The following is an 18,992-nucleotide window of genomic DNA, read 5'->3' as shown; positions in this document are numbered from 1 at the left end:
ACCAATGATCTCTGACTTGTTCCACCACTCAGCCGTTCTTACTGTTTGTGAACAGATAGGTACAATACTCTTTCTAAGTGTAGTAAACCGTTGAATTTGGTCATCTCCCAAAAGAAAGAGAAAGGGGCTAGGGCCTGATTGGTTCAGTGACACATGGGACCAGTAAGTAGTGACACCTAGCCTGATACTGTCAAGGGCCCATGGCTGCCAGGTGTGGCTACTCCCACCCAGCAGTTGCAAGTTTATGTGAGGTATTTATGAAGTTTAATTTCCAACTCTGTGGCTTCTCTATCTTGTATTAACTTATATATTGTGAGATAATACTGCTCCATTTCACTTTTGTCCAGATTAAGATGACTGACAAACTGAGGTAGTTCCAATTCATCTCAGCCCATTGGGTCCCAGGATGATATGCTTGACTGTTGTAAATTCTGCACAAATGTCATATATTCTGTAACAGCATCAGTAAAGTGGTGATATTAATATTCATGACCTTGCGGGCTATCCTTCAAAGGGGTATGGACGTAACATGGTTTAGTTAAACCGGTAGTCATACTTTCTCAGCCCAGTGTTAGAATTATATAGATATTTACTCCTGATAGAACAGTTGGTGTAGTGTGGCTACCATTAGTATCATACACTGATGTGCATTTTACTTTTTGCACTTATGTTGTGGAGAGATTTCAGGGTAAGTACACATCATTCTTTTGAATGGCTTTGTTGTATAGCTTAGTTAAATCTCCCATTAATGGACATTTAGATGATTCTCATATTTTACATTATTACAGTATTGTAGCATACTTTTTTATGTCTTTATTTCTCATTTCTCTAGAAGGATTTAATAGAAATGGATTTGCTCAAATAATATACCTTGAAAATGTAAAAGATAAAACCAAATTTATTTCTAAGCTTTATGGTAACTTACACTTCTGACAATAAGGTGAATGCTGGTTTTCCTATACCCTAGCCAATACTGTAGAGCAGTGGTCGCCAACCTTTTTGGCACCAGGGACCAGTTTTGTGGCAGACAGTTTTTCCATGGACCTGGGGGTTGGGGGGTGGTTTCAGGATGAAACTGTTCCACCTCAGATCATCAAGCATTAGTTAGATTAGGTGCACAATAGGGTTCGAGTTCCTATGAGAATCTAATGTGGCTGCTGATCTGACAGGAGGTGGAGCTCAGGTGGTATTGCTCGCTTGCCTGCTGCTCACCTTCTGCTGTGTGGCTTGGTTCTTAACAGACCACCATTACTGGTCTGTGGCCTGGGGGTTGGGGACCCCTCTGTGGAGGATATCATCACTCCTAGTCTATGTTCATTATTGAGGGGTTATCATTTACTGCCTTTTGGTAATTTGTATTTTTCCTGTGAATTACCTGTTCGTGTTCTTTATTCATTTTTCTAAAGGGCATTACTCTTTTCATGTACTGATTCACGAGGACTTAAGCCTGTATCTATGATGCAGTTGTTTTCCCAGTCTTGGGAGCTGGCAGATGGTAAGTTTTGCTTTTGCTTTCTTTAACATTCAGAAAAGTGTAAGGTGCAGTGCTTGAGCATGCAATTTGTGGAGTTCCTTCTTCTAAAGAGATGTCTGGTGGTCAGATTTGATATATATTAACTTTGGGAGGGTATGATCAAATTTAAAAATGGAAAAAGTCAAAATGTCTAGGTTAATATGTATATAAGCATTTCATTAAAAGTTTTTATGATTAAAATATAAATGGAAAATCTCAAATATTTACATTAATTAATTTAAGGCACCCATGTTTACAGCCATTACCCAGGTCAGGAGATATAGAACCTTGCCAGCTATACCCTGAAGCTGTTCAAGTCTTTCTCCCAATTACAGTCTTCATAAGAGTACTGTCCTTACCCAGTGTGAATCTTTAATTGTATTGTTTTGTTTCATTTGATATGTCTTTTAAGTTTTTTTTGAATCTGTAGGTTCTTCCCCCATCTCTCTCGTTTTTCCTTTGCAAAATATTTGTTGATGAAATTGGATCATTTGTCCTGCAGAGTTTTCCAAAGTTTGGATTTTGTTGATGGTTTCCACATGGTGTGATTTAAGGTGTTTGACTTCTACACTGCATTTCCCGAGAATTGGTAATTGGCTCTAGAAGCTTAGATTCAGGTTTGTTTGTGTAGGCAACACTAATCAGTGGTGGTGTATGCTTCCACCAGGAGGCACATAATGTCTCATATTTTCCTTTTGTGATGTTAGCAGCCTTGCTTTTCAATTCTTATTTATTGGGGTTGCAATGTGATATTTTAATAATTCTTCTTTTTTTTTTTTTTGAGATAGAATCTCGCTCTGTTGCCCAGGCTGGAGTGCAGTCGCCCGATCTCAGCTCACTGCAAGCTCTGCCTCCCAGATTCACGCCATTCTCCTGCCTCAGCCTCCCGAGTAGCTGGGACTACAGGCCTGCCACCATGCCCGGCTAATTTTTTGGTATTTTTAGTAGAGATGGGGTTTCACCATGTTAGGATGGTCTCGATCTCCTGACCTTGTGATCTGCCCGCCTCGGCCTCCCAAAATGCTGGGATTACTGGGATTACAGGGGTGAGCCACCGCACCCGGCAATTATTTCTTTCTTTCTTTTTTTTTTTTTTTGAGTCAGAGTCTCACTGTGTCGCCCAGGTTGGAGTGCAGTGGCGTGATCTCTGGCTCAATACAACCTCCGCCTCCCGGGTTCGAGCAATACTTATGCCTCAGCCTCCCGAGTAGCTGGGATTACGGGCGCCTGCCACCATGCCCGGTTATTTTTCTATTTTTGTGTTTTTAGTAGAGACAGGGTTTCACCATATTGGCCAGGCTGGTCTCAAACTCCTGACCTCGTGATCCTCCCGCCTCGGCCTCCCAAAGTGCTGGGATTACAGGCTTGAGCCACTGCGCCTGGCCCTCATTATTTTTTTTTTATTAGCTAGAATATTTCTATAAAGAGACGTGTTATCTACATTACGTTTTACTATAATTCAAAGAGGGAAGGTAGAATAATTCTTACAGTTTATTTACCTATTTTCAAAATACAGCTGGTTCCATGGCACCCTCCAAAAATAACTTTAATTTTTAAAGTATTATGAACTTATGGAAACACATTCTATTTATAAACTGACAAATAATAATTGTGTATATTTATGGGTATAATGTAATGTTTTAGTCTTTGTACACATTGGAGATTCAGTCAAGCTTATTAAAATAACCATCACCTTACCAACTTATATTTTTGTGGTAAGAATACTAAAAATAGTCCTTTTTAGCAATTTTGAAACACAATACATTATTAACTGTTGTCACCATGCAATGCAGTAGATCACTAAAACTTGATTCCTCTAGTCTGAGACTTTGTATCCTTTGAACAACGTTTGTTTCCCTATCTCTCCCCTTCCCGTCAGTTTCTAGTAACCATTTTTCTACTCTTTTTCTATGAGATTGGCTTTTTTAGATTACACATATAAGCGAGATCTTTTTTTTTTTGTCTTTTTTGTGCCTTATTTCACTTAGTGTAATGGAATAATCATTCTTTTATGTGTTTTGGTCTACAGTTATTAGCCCTATTAATGCTCAAAATGCCCTATCTTTGGCCAGTGGAACTCTCTTCAAGGATCTGGAGTCCTTTTGATAGTTCTAGTAGTCTTTGATAACTTCCTGGTATGGCAAGATGTTTCAGGTTCATTTTGTATATTTCCTACCCTGTATCTGGAATCATCTATTTTTCCAACAAGCCATGTTTCTTTTAGCATGAAATGGTACTTCGAGACTGTAATTTGGGCTTTCAGAATACTTGTTACTACTGCCTTGGTCATTGCTTCTGGGGGAAAATCTTATGTGTGTTTGTGTGGTGTATGTATGTGTTTATGAAAAGTACCTCACAGAGTTTCAGTGCGGGAAGTTAAAGTGGCAGGGATGGGGCTGGGTGTGGTGGCTTACGCCTGTAATCCCAGCACTTTGGGAGGCCGAGGTGAGTGGATCACCTCAGGTCAGGAGTTCAAGACCAGCCTGACCAACGTGGTGAAACCCCATCTCTACTGAAAATACAAAAATTAGCCGGGTGTGGTGGTGGGTGCCTGTAATTCCAGCTACTTGGAAGGCTGAGGCAGGAGAATTGCTAGAACCCGGGAGGTGGAGGTTGCAGTGAGCTGACATTGCACCATTGCACTCTAGCCTGGGTGACAGGGCAAGACTCCGTCTCAAAAAACAAACAAAAAGTTGCAGGGATGGATGGTGGTGATTACACAATGTCAGTAGACTTAATGTCACTGAACTTGTACTTAAAAAAATGGTTAAGATGGGCCGTGCACAGTGGCTCATGCCTGTAATCCCAGCACTTTGAGAGGTTGAGGCGGGTGGATCACAAAGTCAGCAGTTCAAGACCAGCCTGGCCAAGATGGTGAAACCCCGTCTCTACTAAAAATACAAAAATTAGCTGGGCATGGTGGCGGGTGCCTGTAATCCCAGCTACTCGGGAGGCTGAGGCAGAGAATTGCTTGAACCTGGGAGGCAGAGGTTGCAGTGAGCCGAGATTGCGCCACTGCACTCCAGCCTGGGCGACAGAGCGAGACTCTGTCTTAAAAAAAAAAAAAGTTAAGATGGTAAACTTCATGTATATTTTGCCACAATAAAAAAATGAAAAATAAAGTGCCTTATGATTTTACATTGACAATTCAGATGGAAATGTATTTATTTATTTTTTTGAGAACAAGATCTCACTCTGTTGCCCAGGCTAGAGTGCAGTGGCCTGATCATGGCTCGTTGCAGTCTCAGACTCCTGGGCTCAAGTGATCCTCCTGCCTCAGCCTCCCAAGTAGCTAGGTCTACAAGCATGTGACACCATGCGTGGCTAATTTTTAAATTTTTTGTAGAGATTGAGTCTCACTATATTGCCCAGGCTGTTCTTGAACTCCTGGCCTCAAGTGATGCTCCTGTCTTAGCTTCCCAAAGTGCTGGGATTTTAGGTGTGAGCCACCCCACTCAACCCTCAGATTCAAATTTACAATTTATAGGGTTTTTCTGTCTTCTACTTTTCTATATCAAGAATGATGGAAATTACTGACAATAAAATATCACAGTTATTCATTTGCTTCCACATAACACATTCTCAAAATAATAGTATTAGCACTATACCAACAATTTGATTACTTAAAAATGAGTTTTTAATAAGACTTTTTTATATGCTTGCTCCGTTCACCTCCGCCACCACCCTTTTTATAGTTGGGCTACATCTACATTGTAAGAACATGTAGTCATTATATACTTTAATCTTTTCCTTTTAACCCTTCCTTTAGTCTCAGCTCTTCAGGTAAATACCTATTTAGTGCTCATCACCATTCCCAGTGTCACTGCCTGGCTATCATTTTGATTGCCTTGCTCATTTGTTGTTAGATTCTTCAGAAAGGGTTTGTGAGAATAATAGTCCTGAATTTTTGTATGCTGATGGCAGTTTATCTGTAGCCTTTTATTTGAAAGTCAGTATGTCTGGATAAAATTCTTTTTTTTTGAGTTGGGAGTCTCACTCTGTCGCCCAGGCTGGAGTGCAGTGGCGCGATCTCGGCTCACTGCAACCTCTGCCTCCCAGGTTCAAGCGATTCCCCCGCCTCAGCCTCTGAGTAGCTGGGATTACAGACATGTGCCACCACGCCCGGCTAATTTTTGTATTTTTAGTAGAGACCATGTTTTACCATGTTGGCCAGGCTGGTCTTGAATGCCTGACTTTGTGATCCGCCTGCCTCAGCCTCCCAAAATGCTGGGAATTACAGGTGTGAGCCACTATGCCCGGCCAATAAAATTCTTAAGTCACATTTTCTTTGGGTAACCAAAGTATGTTCTTAGCATAAAGCATTGCTGTCAAACAATACTAGGATTATAATATGATAATGATTTTCTTTCTCTCATAATTGCCTTGTTGTTTTTGCATGGATGCTCATGGGATATTTTCTCTCCGGTATTTTTCCAATGTTACTAGAGTGTGTTTTTGTCTTGGTTGTTCTGGATCAGTATTCCCAAGTACATGGTGTGATCTTTCAACATGTAGTGTTGACCATTTTTTAATTCTCAATTTCAGGAAAATTAAAATATTTAGTCTTCTGTTCACTTGTTCAGTTTTTCCTTTTGAGGGACTCATTTTCCATCTTCGTGTTTTGCTGGGGTTTTTCCCTCTATTTCTTACTGATCTTTAAACATCTGTCCCTTTTTTCTCTTCTCTTTCTCTGAAGGCATTATTGTGGTTTATTCACTGGAAATGATCTTTCCACATGACTCATCTTTTCCGAAATTATCTTAGATTTTTTTTCCTGAGTTTTAATACCTGATTTCTGAGTCTTTCTGGTTTCGGTTTGTATTATTCATATTCCAGGTCATTTTCTTATTTTATTTTATTTTATTTTATTTTTTATTGATCATTCTTGGGTGTTTCTCGCAGAGGGGGATTTGGCAGGGTCATAGGACAATAGTGGCGGGAAGGTCAGCAGATAAACAAGTGAACAAAGGTCTCTGGTTTTCCTAGGCAGAGGCCCCTGCAGCCTTCCGCAGTGTTTGTGTCCCTGAGTACTTGCGATTAGGGAGTGGTGATGACTCTTAACGACCATGCTGCCTTCAAGCATCTGTTTAACAAAGCACATCTTGCACCGCCCTTAATCCATTTAACCCTGAGTGGACACAGCACATGTTTCAGAGAGCACAGGGTTGGGGGTAAGGTCACAGATCAACAGGATCCCAAGGCAGAAGAATTTTTCTTAGTACAGAACAAAATGAAAAGTCTCCCATGTCTACTTCTTTCTACACAGACACGGCAACCATCCGATTTCTCAATCTTTTCCCCACCTTTCCCCCCCTCTCTATTCCACAAAACCGCCATTGTCATCCTGGCCCGTTCTCAATGAGCTGTTGGGTACACCTCCCAGACGGGGTGGTGGCCGGGCAGAGGGGCTCCTCACTTCCCAGTAGGGGCGGCTGGGCAGAGGCGCCCCTCACCTCCCGGACAGGGCGGCTGGCCGGGCGGGGGGCTGACCCCCCCACCTCCCTCCCGGACGGCGCGGCTGGCCGGGCGGGGGTCCGACCCCCCCACCTCCCTCCCGGACGGGGCGGCTGGCCAGGCAGAGGGGCTCCTCACTTCCCAGTAGGGGCAGCTGGGCAGAGGCGCCCCCCACCTCCCAGACGGGGCGGCTGGCTGGGCGGGGGGCTGACCCCCCCACCTCCCTCCCGGACTGGGCGGCTGGCCGGGCGGGGGGGCTGACCCCCCCACCTCCCTCCCGGACTGGGCGGCTGGCCGGGCGGGGGGGCTGACCCCCCCACCTCCCTCCCGGACGGGGCGGCTGGCCGGGCGGGGGGCTGACCCCCCCACCTCCCTCCCAGACGGGGTGGCTGGCCTGGCGGGGGCTGACCCCCATCTCCCTCCCAGACGGGGTGGCTGCCGGGCGGAGGGGCTCCTCACTTCTCAGATGGGGCGGTTGCCAGGCGGAGGGTCTCCTCACTTCTCAGATGGGGCAGCTGGGCAGAGACGCTCCTCACCTCCCAGACGGGGTCGCGGCCGGGCAGAGGCGCTCCTCACATCCCAGACGGGCGGCGGGGCAGAGGCGCTCCCCACATCTCAGACGATGGGCGGCAGGGCAGAGACGCTCCTCACTTCCTAGATGGGATGGCGGCCGGGAAGAGGCGCTCCTCACTTCCTAGATGGGATGGCGGCTGGGCAGAGACGCTCCTCACTTTCCAGACTGGGCAGCCAGGCAGAGGGGCTCCTCACGTCCCAGACGATGGGCAGGCAGGCAGAGACGCTCCTCACTTCCCAGACGGGGTGGCGGCCAGGCAGAGGCTGCAATCTCGGCACTTTGGGAGGCAAAGGCAGGCGGCTGGGATGTGGAGGTTGTAGCGAGCCGAGATCACGCCACTGCACTCCAGCCTGGGCACCATTGAGCACTGAGTGAACCAGACTCCGTCTGCAATCCCGACACCTCGGGAGGCCGAGGCTGGCAGATCACTCGCGGTTAGGAGCTGGAGACCAGCCCGGCCAACACAGCAAAACCCCGTCTCCACCAAAAAAGTACGAAAACCAGTCAGGCGTGGCGGCGCGCACCTGCAATCACAGGCATTCGGCAGGCTGAGGCAGGAGAATCAGGCAGGGAGGTTGCAGTGAGCCGATATGGCAGCAGTACAGTCCAGCTTCGGCTGGGCATGAGAGGGAGACCGTGGGGAGAGGGGGAGGGGGAGGGAGAGCCATTTTCTTGATATATTTTATTTTAGCTCATTCTGAGGTACTGAGTTATAGTTCTCACTGGTTTTGTGGGCATAGCTTTCTGGTGTGCTTTTGTTGTCTGTAGGGATTATATTTGTTCCTTATACTTTTTTTTTTTTTTTTTTTTGAGATGGAGTCTCACTCTGTTGCCCAGGCTGCAGTGTAGTAGTGTGGCACGATCATGGCCCACTGCAGGCTTGACTTCCTAGGTTCCAGCGATCCTCCCACCTCAGCCTCTTGAGTAGTTGGGACCATAGGCATGCACCACCAAGCCTGGCTAATTTTTTGGTATTTCTTGTAGAGAAGGGGTCTGGCCATGTTACCCAGGCTAGTCTTGAACTCCTGGGCTTAAGCAATCCACCTTCCTCAGCCTCGCAAAGTGCTGGGATTACAGGTGTGAGCCATTGCACTCGGCCTCTTTTTTCTTATAACTACTTTGTATGGGATCTAACCCAAGATTATCTTCTGTTACTCCTTTTTACATGAAATTGCCTTTCCTGTTCTTTTGGAAGAGAAAGACTTGAGTTGGAGTAGCTTAACTTTAGCCTCTCCCTCTTCTGTTTTGTGGAGTGAAAAGACCTGTATCTGCTCCCCTCATATACTTTTAACTGAATCTTATTTTTTATCCTTGCTCTTGTCCTGCTCAATTTGGATTCTGTTTCCCATAGTTTCTCCTTAGCATGGGGTTTTGAGAGTTCATAGCCCGCATCAGCCCTTTCCTCCTTCATCATGGACTTCACACACTTGCCCACTAGGAGAAGATGAAAACTCTTCCACGCCCAGCTGCTGCTGTCCTGCTGGTCCTCTGAGCTTTCCTGGTGATTTTGCGAGGTCATGGGGCCATCACATGCTGTGTTGCTTCCTTCTACTTCTCTTGTACAGATGGTGATTTCAAATTGGTCTTGGTGGTGGTGGTGGCATATTCCCACACACTTGTATATTTTGGAGTTTGTGGGGATACCTTTGTATCTAGTTTTATTGTGGATGTTTACTGTGTTTTTCTATATTAACTGTGTGTGTGTGTGTGTGTGTGTGTGTGTGTGTGTTTCCTGGGTGTGTTAGTGGGGATATGGGGAGAATAGAAAACTATGCCAGTGTTCCTGGCATCTTGCTTGAATCCACTGGGATAGCCCCCGGTAGTTTTTAGTTTGTATATAGTCTGGTTAAATTGTGAGTCTATTGCTTTGTAGATTCTGAATTTAGCTTCATGCTTAGAAGAGCTTATTCACTTTATGATTAAAGGAATATATTTAGGTTTTTTGGGATTGTTTTTGTTTTTGTTTCCTTTCTTGCTTTTAAATCTTTGACCCTTCTGGAATTTTATTTTGATGTCAGGGATTTTGTTGCAAATGGGCTAGCTTTTTCCTCTCTCCAAAATACCTAGCCAATTTTCTCAACACCAGTTATTGAATATATTGAATAATCGGTGTGTGTGGTATTTTGTTTTTGCTTTGTTGCTGCTGATTTAAAATGCCCCTTTTTTGTTGAATTTGGAATTACTATATATTTGGATCTGTGTTCTAGTGGTTTGCCTGTCTAGTTCTATAGTAGAGGAGCCAACATTTTAATTATTACAGCTTTCTGATAATATTTTAATACCAGTTCCCCTCTTACTCTGTCTTTTCAAATTTCTTGTGGCTATTTTTGTGTGTTTATCCTACCAGATGGACTTTAGGATAATTTTGTCAGGTTAAAGAATTTGAGATTATGATTGGACTTAGATTTATAAATTAGCTTGGGGAGAATTGAGATCTTTATAGTATTGAGTCATCCTGTCCAAGAAGCTATACATATATTTACCCCCCTTTTTTTAGTTATCTCTTACATCCCTTAATAGAGTTTTATAATATTTTTAGGTCTTGGCCAGTTCTTGCTAAGAATAAATTTATATTTTCAGTTGCTGGCATTCATAATAGAGTATTTCTCCCATGGTATATTCTAACTGGTTATTATTTATAGAAGAGCTGGTGGTGGCTCACGCCTGTAATCCCAGCACTTCTTTGGAAGGCCAAGGTGGGCGGATCACGAGGTCAGGAGATTGAGACCATCCTGGCCAACATGGTGAAACCCCGTCTCTACTAAAAATACAAAAATTAGCTGGGTGTGGTGGCATGTGCCTGTAGTCCCAGCTACTTGGGAGGCCGAGGCAGGAGAATGGCATGAACCCGTAAGGTGGAGGTTGCAGTGAGCTGAGATTGCGCCACTGCACTCCAGCCTGGGCAACAAGAGTGAGAGTCCGTCTCAAAAAAAAAAAAAAAAGAAGCTGGCCGGGCACGTTGGCTCACTCCTGTAATCCCAGCACTCTGGGAGGCCAAGCCAGTTGTATCACGAGGTCGGGAGATTGAGACCATCCTGGCTAACATGCTGAAACCCTGTCTCTACTAAAAATACAAAAAATTAGTAGGGTGTGGTGGCAGGCACTTGTAGTCCCAGCTACTCAGGAGGCTGAGACAGGAGAATGGTGTGAACCTGGGAGGCGGAGCTTGCAGTGAGCCGAGATGGCGCCACTGCACTCCAGCCTGGGTGACAGAGCGAGACTCCGTCTCAAAAGAAAAAAAAAAAAAAGCTGTTGTTTTGGTGAATGTTAATTTTTGTGGCCACCATACTGAATTTTACTATTTTAATGGTTTTTCAATTGGAACTTTTGTGTTTATATGTACCCAAGTTTTGTCATGTGCAAATCATAATACTTTTGCTTTTGTTATTTATAGCTGTTTTTTAGAATTTTACATAATTGGCCCTGGTACAGTGGCTCACACCTGTAATCCCAGCACTTTGGGAGGCTGAGGTGGGAAGATCACCTGAGAGGAGTTCAAGACCAGCAACATAGAGAGGCCCTGTCTCTACAAAAAATAAAATAAAATTTTACCTAATTATATTGGCTTATACCTCCAGAACATTGCTTTTCAACAATCATACTTTTGAGCATCCTGGGCATGTATATTCCTGACGAATGGGAATGTTTCTGGAGTTCCTCCATTAGAGCATGATGTAGGCTTCAGTGTCTGTTGACATCATCCATTCATTCAGACAGAGCCTTGCTGGTCACCCAGGCTGGAATGCAGTGGCACGATTTCGGCTCACTGCAACCTCCACTTCTCGGGTTCAAGCGATTCTCCTGCCTCAGCCTCCCGATTAGCTGGGATTACAGGCGCCTGCCACCACGCCCTGCTGATTTTTGTATTTTTAGTAGAGATGGGGGTTTCACCATGTTGGCCAGGCTGGTCTCAAACTCCTGACCTCAGGTGATCCACCCGCCTCGGCCTCTCAAAGTGCTGGGGTTACAGGTGTGAGCCACTGCACCTGGCCTGTGGACATCTTTCATGAAGATTCTTTTTCTCTTTTGTCCTGTTAATGTAATGTACTACATCTATAGATTCTTAATTTCAGACTGTTCACATATTCCTGGAATTAACATCAGTTGTGCATATTTTCTTTAATGTACTGCAGAATTCTGTTGGCTAACATTTAATCAGGATTTTTCAAGTTCATCTTCAATGTCACTTAGATGTCTACAATTTTATTTGACTTGTTGCTTCTAATGTGGCTTTGGTTTGGTAAGGTGATTGTTTTAGTTTTACTTCTACCAGATCTGTATTAATCTCATTAAGTTTTCTTACTGCTCTTTTGAACTTGTGCTGCTTAGAAGCCACGTTTACTTTTAAGTACATTGAGAGTACAAAACAGTTTATATTTAGAATTTTCTTTTCCCAAGTCATCTTCCAAATTATATATTTACTTCTTTTTTTTTTTTTTTTTTTTGAGACAGAGTCTTGCTCTGTCACCAGTCTGGAGTGCAGCGGCGCCATCTCAGCTCGCTGCAAGCTCCGCCTCCCAGGTTCAAGTGATTCTCCTGCCTCAGCCTCCTGAGTAGCTGGGACTACAGGTGCGTGCCACCATGCCCAGCTAATTTTTGTATTTTTAGTAGAGACGGGGTTTCACCATGTTGGCCAGGATGGTCTCGATCTCTTGACCTCGTGATCCACCTGCCTCGGCCTCCCAAAGTGCTGGGATTACAGGCGTGAGCCACCGCGCCTGGCCTCCAAATTATATTTTTTATCTGCCTTTTGCATAATTGTATTTCATTCCTTGTATTCTCCTCCCTTCTCTTCACCAGTTCTGAATTCATAAGTAGGACCCTTGCTGAATTTGATTGTTTAGTGGGGATAAGTGAATTCTACTAAGCCTGCCATTTGCCCAAGATTGATCAGTGGTGGATCCTTTATAGCTCTCTGTGTTTAAGCATTGTTCAAATTGTCTCTTAGGACAAAAGAAGGAAGTTGGGGACTAGCTGATTTTAATCTTTGAGATACCCAGCTGTTTTGAAGGGATCAGGAGGCTGTGTGGAGTGATGGTGGCCATGGCATTTATGGGGCGAGGGTGAGCTGGGGCAGCTAATCTCTTACTGAATCAGTTAACTGCAGGGTCCTGTTTGGTGGGGGCTCCCCTCAAATCTGGCCTGCCACCCCTGACCTCAAGTGATCCTCCTGCCTTGGCCTCCCAAACTACTGGGATTACAGGAGTGAGCCACTGTGCCCAGCCTGGTTTTAGATCTTACACATGGTATGTAGTTTTCCATTTCATATAATGGGTTTGTGGCTATTTCCATTTTAAAACTACCAGAGTTTCCCTCTGTATTTGTTCATTTCATTGGGTTTCGAGGAGGGGAATTACGCAAACAAGCACTCTGTCTCCTAGGAAAAAGCTCTACCCAAGTAGGGGCAGGGAACCAATCAGAATTTCGATTTTGGGAAGTATATAGAAAATCAGGCAGGCAACAGCTTGTTACGTCCAGAGAAACTCTGTGGTATTGAATGGGGCCAAAATGATGACAAATGGCTTTCATAGGAGATTTCTAGGTAAAGAACTGGTAAGGACTGGGGATTAGGATGCTGTGACCAGCAGAAACAGACCTGAAGTGGGGAGGGTGCTAGGTGAAGCAGAGTTCCTCCCGTCTGAGGCCAGGTCACATGCTGGGTCCTGTTCTGAGATTCCTGCAAGAGGCCATCTTGCCTTTCTCCTTGGGTTACTGTAGGTTGGTATCTCCATCTTAAAACCAGGGCACCTAAATAAAGTAGATGCTTTTTTTTTGAGATGGAGTCTCGCTGTGTCGCCTAGGCTGGAGTGCAGTGGCACGATCTCTGCTCGCTGCAAGCTCCGCCTCCAGGGTTCATGCCATTCTCCTGCCTCAGCCTCCCAAGTAGCTGGGACTACAGGTGCCCGCCATGACGCCCGGCTAATTTTTTTTTTTTTTTTTGTGTTTTTAGTAGAGACGGGGTTTCACCGTGTTAGCCAGGGTGGTCTCAATCTCCTGACCTCGTGATCCGCCTGTCTCAGCCTCCCAAAAAGTGCTGGGATTACAGGCGTGGGCCACCACGCCCGGCCAAGTAGATGCTTTTTATTGAGCTCTGTGAGGTAGGATCCCAGATCATCCAAGTAGGGGGGGAAGGTGAATGGGTAGGGTTTTTGAGAAAAAGAACATTATTGTGAAAAATGAGAGAAAAAAGTGACAAGGAAACAAATGCTGAGTGGCAGCGAGGGTCCAGTTAAGGCTGGAAACCGTGAATTTACAGCAGCAGCGTTCTGTCTAGTTGTGGGATTTTTCTCTAGGAATAGGGTTATAGGAACCAAGATGCTGGCTATTTGGAAGGGTCCAGAATCGCCTGGTAAGACAGAACAGTGGGGCAAGGGATCTAAGCCTGTGGGCTGGGCAGAGTTTGCTGTGCTACGCTAGGGTTCTGGTCTGAGAAGGGAATGGAAGGGTGGAGTTCTGATAGGGAGAAAACTGTCAAGGGCTTTTTGAAAGTGAAGACGTGGGAGGAAGTGACCAGGAGGCTGGGAGCATGTGGTAAAAGAGTAGGATGTTCAATTGTAAGAAAGATTTAGAAGAAGTGGAAAAGTTTTGGATTGTCAAGATTGTGAGTGTGGCCTGGAAAAGGGTGGCTAATTTGAGTTCTATTGCCTTTGTACCTCTGACGCATTTAGGTGACAATAAACATTTCTCATCTCAATATTACTCTATTAACAAACAGCCAAAAGAGAAAAAAAAATCAAGTAGTAAGCAGAGTGTTTATTTTTTTAAAATTACTTAAAAAAGGTTGTTTACAGAGATGTGGATTTATATAACTTGGTGACAACATTTTTAAAATGTACAGGCTATTTCATATTATTGCACTTACTCTTTAATATATAAGGCATTTTACTTTACATAAATAAAGGATAATGTATAATATCATACAAAGTTATGGTGCCAATTAAGTCAACCATCAAATTCAATGAGATGTGTGGGAAGATGGAAATGAAACCCAGCCTACTTTAATCTTCATGGTATATTCTTGCAACTACGATTTACTTGTTAATAACACATATTTACCCTCATAGCTTATTGTGAATGACTGACCAGTTAAAAAAAAAGAAACAATGACAGTTTTAGTAGGACAATACCATTAGTGTTCACTTCAGAAAGTGTGGGAATTTATTAGGCTAATTAGAAATACTAGTCATGCCTTGAACACTGAAGACAAATAAATAGCTTTCTATCTTAGGGTCAAAGACAGTTTAGCTTTTGCTTCTTCCCTTAAATTTCAACTGTTGGCGAGGGAAACCTTCTGGCAAGATGTAGTAGCAGTGGCTGATGACTTTAGCATAGTGTATGTGGTAAGCTAGAGGTCTACCCTTGTACTCCAGATATGAGGATTAAAGACTTGCGGAAGGAGACCATTCCATTTGCTCCACATTGCACAAGAAATTCCTGTCTGTTCACATAGGGCTGTGCGTTTATTAATTATTATTAGGCACAGCTGTAAGAGTGGAGGCGAAAAGCAGTTTTCAGTGTTGACTTGAAATAGTCTTTGATTTAGGCAAGAAAGCAGAAACCACAAAACTGACCCCAGAGACTGAAAAACAATCAAGCATGCACCTTGCACTGACTTCCTACAGTATCCTACCTGTAACTGTAGTGAAAAGTAGAAGTAAAATCAATAAGACCTTTCTAACTAACTCCTGTACTATATTTTCCTTTGTATTGCCGGTTGATGAGAAATCTGGACTCAGACAAGCCAGCTATTTCTCTCTCATCTGAAGGACCTCTCTAGGCCAACTTCAAAGATGTTTAGTGGGATTGGTCATTCAGAAAAATGATTGATGTACAAAGCTGATGGCTAAAGCCCCTCCATGAATCTGGGGGTCACAGCCATAGACCCAAGCTGTAGGTTATTTAAAGAAGTATCTCCAACATAAAATCTTAGTGTCATGCACACAGGTATGGCAAATGCACTCTCCACTCATGTTGTCAGGGCTCAACGGGTTGGTTTGTGCCGCTGAAGACCTGGCTTGTAACTACATTTCTGCTCCTTTACCTTGACTCACCCTGTTTCTCCTCCTCTTTATGACCCGATGAGAGTTTGGAATTTACCTAAGAAAATAAGGTACATCATGAGGAGAGAAAAGCCAGCTATGTGACGACAAACGGAATATCCAATCGGAATAGCTACTGGGAAGCAGCTCATGCCACCAGAGGAGGAGTGGCCAGAGTGAGTTTCCCAAGTAGCGTGAGTCACGACAGTCTTCTGTAGGAAAACATTTTTGGCAAAAGGAGGAAATTGCAAAGTGGGAAAACGAAAACAGCAAAAACTTAAGTCACTGCAGTTGTCATTATACTAGGTCAAGAAAAGAGATCCAATACTTAGAATGTTACATTTCTTAAACATGTTGGGAAAGAGGGGAAAAAAACCAACCAGTCTCCTAAAAGGATTCCATTAAGCTCCTCTATTTGGATTGTACATACATTGTCTATAAATCCAAGGACACTTAGATACTTGATTTCTAAAAATTTAGTTTAAATTCATGGTTGGAGTGCATAAAATTCAGAAATGGAAACCCAGTGACTGACTGACTGTGATATTTTTGTCTGCTCTTGTACTGACCAGTCTTGAATTCAAGCACTTATCAAGACAGGTTCAAAAACTAGTTGTAAGGTGCTTTTAGATGTTGACCTTTCTGCTCCCTCTAAGCAGTGAAGCTCATGGCTATTTAATACAGCTTATCAGAAGTGCTATTCTGTAAAACAGCCTTATGGCTTACACTTTTGAGATAGATAGAAAATGATCAGTACTTCACGGTGATCAATAACCTATTGAGTTGAACTTTGCATACGTACATTATACATTACACTCACTAAAAAATACTCTATTATTATTTTGCTTTTTCCTTTTTGGACAATTCCTGAGCTCAGCCTAACAGGTCATAATTCATTTCTTAAAGTCTTATTCTCTTTTCAGGTAACATATACAGACCTACATCTCCTCCTTCCATTGAATGTGCCTAAAAGCATTCTGTCATTTACTTACAAAATCATACAAAATGATTGATAGTCCTCTTAGGTGTGACATTTGTGTCCCCCTCAGACTTTTAGTTCCCTGATCACCAGGATTGGGTATGTTGGGAGAGCTGGCAAGAAGGAAGCAAAGGTCTAGCTAAGTGTTTGTTTCAAATAAAGAAGGGTGTGTCACATCTTGTATCCCCATCATCAGTAAACATAAAGGTAGGGGACAGGCACTGGAACGAAGGAACCCTCCCGGCCTGGGTGACGCAGGTGGAAGGCTTCTGGAGTTAATTTCATTGCTGTTGCACATACAGTTAAGTCAGGCTTCATGTGTAAGCACAAGCTTGGAGATTTTTGTAGTCCGTGTCTATACCAGTGTTGGCCATTTCAACAACCTGTGGTTTAAAGAAGTCACTCTGATTTGCTAAAGAAAGAAGAGAACTGAGAAAATGATTCTTGTTAAAATTCATGAAGAATTCCTATGCTTTCTAATTAATAACTGCACAGGTCCTTCTGGGACAGACTTCATAATATTCCAGGCATCAAAGTGCATGAGCCCAACCAGAGGTTTCCCATTAATAGCAAGAATTTCATCTCCAGCTTCTATTATTCCAGCTTGTTCAGCCGCACCACCTGCGAGAATAAACACATAATAGCTTGGCAGTTTCATAGTATTCAAAAATCCTAAGTAAACTAAAAACTTTTTTAAGTGATAAAAATATCTAAATAATATATTATTGAATAGAGAAATATTTCTTAGAACACAAAAAGCATATATCCATAAAAGTTAACTGGTCTACAGAAAACAGTGCAACTCTAGCCCTCCTGCTGCCCCTCCAAACATAATCTGTAAGACAAAAATAAACTGACAAGGGGAAGATATTCTCTATGTATTTAATCAACAAATGGTTAACATCCAGACTAAAGAGCTGCAAGTCAACAAGAATAACACAAAATAAAGTTGGGGTAAGGAAATCAACAGCTGAAATCCAAACAGCCAGTAAACACAGAAAAGCAGGTTCAACTTTTTTTGTTGTTGTTGAGACGGCCTCACACTGTCACCCAGGCTGGAGTGCAGTGGTACAGTTTTGGCTCGCTGCAGCCTCCGCCTCACTGGGCTCAAGCGATCCTCTCACCTCAGCCTTCAGAGTAGCTGCTACCACAGGCATACACCACCATGCACAGCTATTTTTTTATATTTTTGGTAGAGATGGGGTCTTGCCATGTTGCACAGGCTGTCAGCTTCTAATTGTTGTTAACAGATTCTGGCTGATATATGCAAGTTCTGAGAATCAGTGATTATGTGCTCATTAGTGACCATGGAGACTACTTACAGAGTTTAGCATGTTCCCATTATAGCTTTGTCTAGCTTTGTATGAGCTTTGAAAAAAATGCAAGTGTAAACCCTCCATTTACGTTCTCACACATATACTTCTAAAGGTACACCAGCTATGGAGGCATCTTATGGAAAAAAAATGGCATTGAAAGAAAAAGTCCCAAGTGTGAAAATAAAAATTTTCTCAGAAATTTTGATTAGACCTCAAAAGACTGAGCAGATGTATCGATTTCATCCTAAATTACTGAAAGTCGTTATTGAAATTATTGAAATAAATATTATGTGATAAAAATACAGCTTGGAAGAAATCCAACCCACACAAGGACAAAAACATTTTCTGTGGTAAATGATAGAGGCAGTTACATTAGAAGAGAGACCTCACCAATATCAGCCCTGTAGTGGGCCCCAGGAAAATGATTTGGTCCCTAGTCCTTGCTTTTCTTGAGATACATTTTTGGAAGGACCAAAGAACCAATTATATTTGTGTTAACTTAGTACCCAATGTCCTATTCTAGCATATTAACTGAAGGCCTTCAGGTTATGTGAAACAAAAGAATTCTGTGAGTGTTCACCTGGGCTTCAGGACATGGGAGGTTCCAGGCAACCAGAACAGCCTGACGCACACTGAAGGAGCAATCAGACTGGGTTTGGTCTCAAATCTGTGACTTCAGGCAAGTTACAGATTTCTCCAAACTCCAGTTTTCTCATCTGCAAAATGGTGATGATGATATCTGTCTTGTTATCTTACTAGGTTGTTAGAAGGACTGCATGAGATGAAGTAGAGGAAAGTCTTCTAGGACAGGGGTCCTAAACCTTTGGGCTGCAGACTGGTGGCAGGAGGGCTGCACAGCAGGTGAGCAGTGGGTGAGTGAGCAAAGCTTCCTCTGTTCACAGCCTCTCACCGTCACTCACATTACCACCTGAGCTCTGCCTCCTGTCAGATCAGCAGCAGCATTAGATTCTCACGTGAGTGTGAACCCTATTGTGAACTGCATATGCGAGGGATCTAGGTTGCGTGTTCCTTATGAGAATCTAATGCCTGATGATCTGTCATTGTCTCCCATCACCCCCAGATGGGATGCCTGGTTGCAAGAAAACAAACTCAGGGC

General features: G+C 43.4%; 1 protein-coding gene across 6 annotated transcripts in view; it reads right to left on the bottom strand.

The window, feature by feature from the left end:
- Window positions 1–14,274: 14,274 nt before the first annotated feature.
- Window positions 14,275–18,992, bottom strand: part of PDZD2 (PDZ domain containing 2) — a 472,513-nt gene continuing 467,795 nt past the window's right edge. For all 6 annotated transcript variants that reach the window (XM_019013353.4, XM_055367600.2, XM_055367601.2 and 3 more), the window contains one exon: window positions 14,275–17,180. In XM_019013353.4, coding sequence (XP_018868898.4) covers window positions 17,014–17,180 — 167 coding nt within the window. In that variant the 3' untranslated portion in view covers window positions 14,275–17,013. The remainder of the gene's footprint in view (window positions 17,181–18,992) is intronic.

Source organism: Gorilla gorilla, chromosome 19 (assembly GCF_029281585.2).
Source record: "Gorilla gorilla gorilla isolate KB3781 chromosome 19, NHGRI_mGorGor1-v2.1_pri, whole genome shotgun sequence".
In the NCBI taxonomy this organism is placed as follows: domain Eukaryota; kingdom Metazoa; phylum Chordata; class Mammalia; order Primates; family Hominidae; genus Gorilla; species Gorilla gorilla.
The sequence above is the reverse complement of the archived record's forward strand: the minus strand, read 5'-3'. Positions and strand labels throughout refer to the sequence as shown.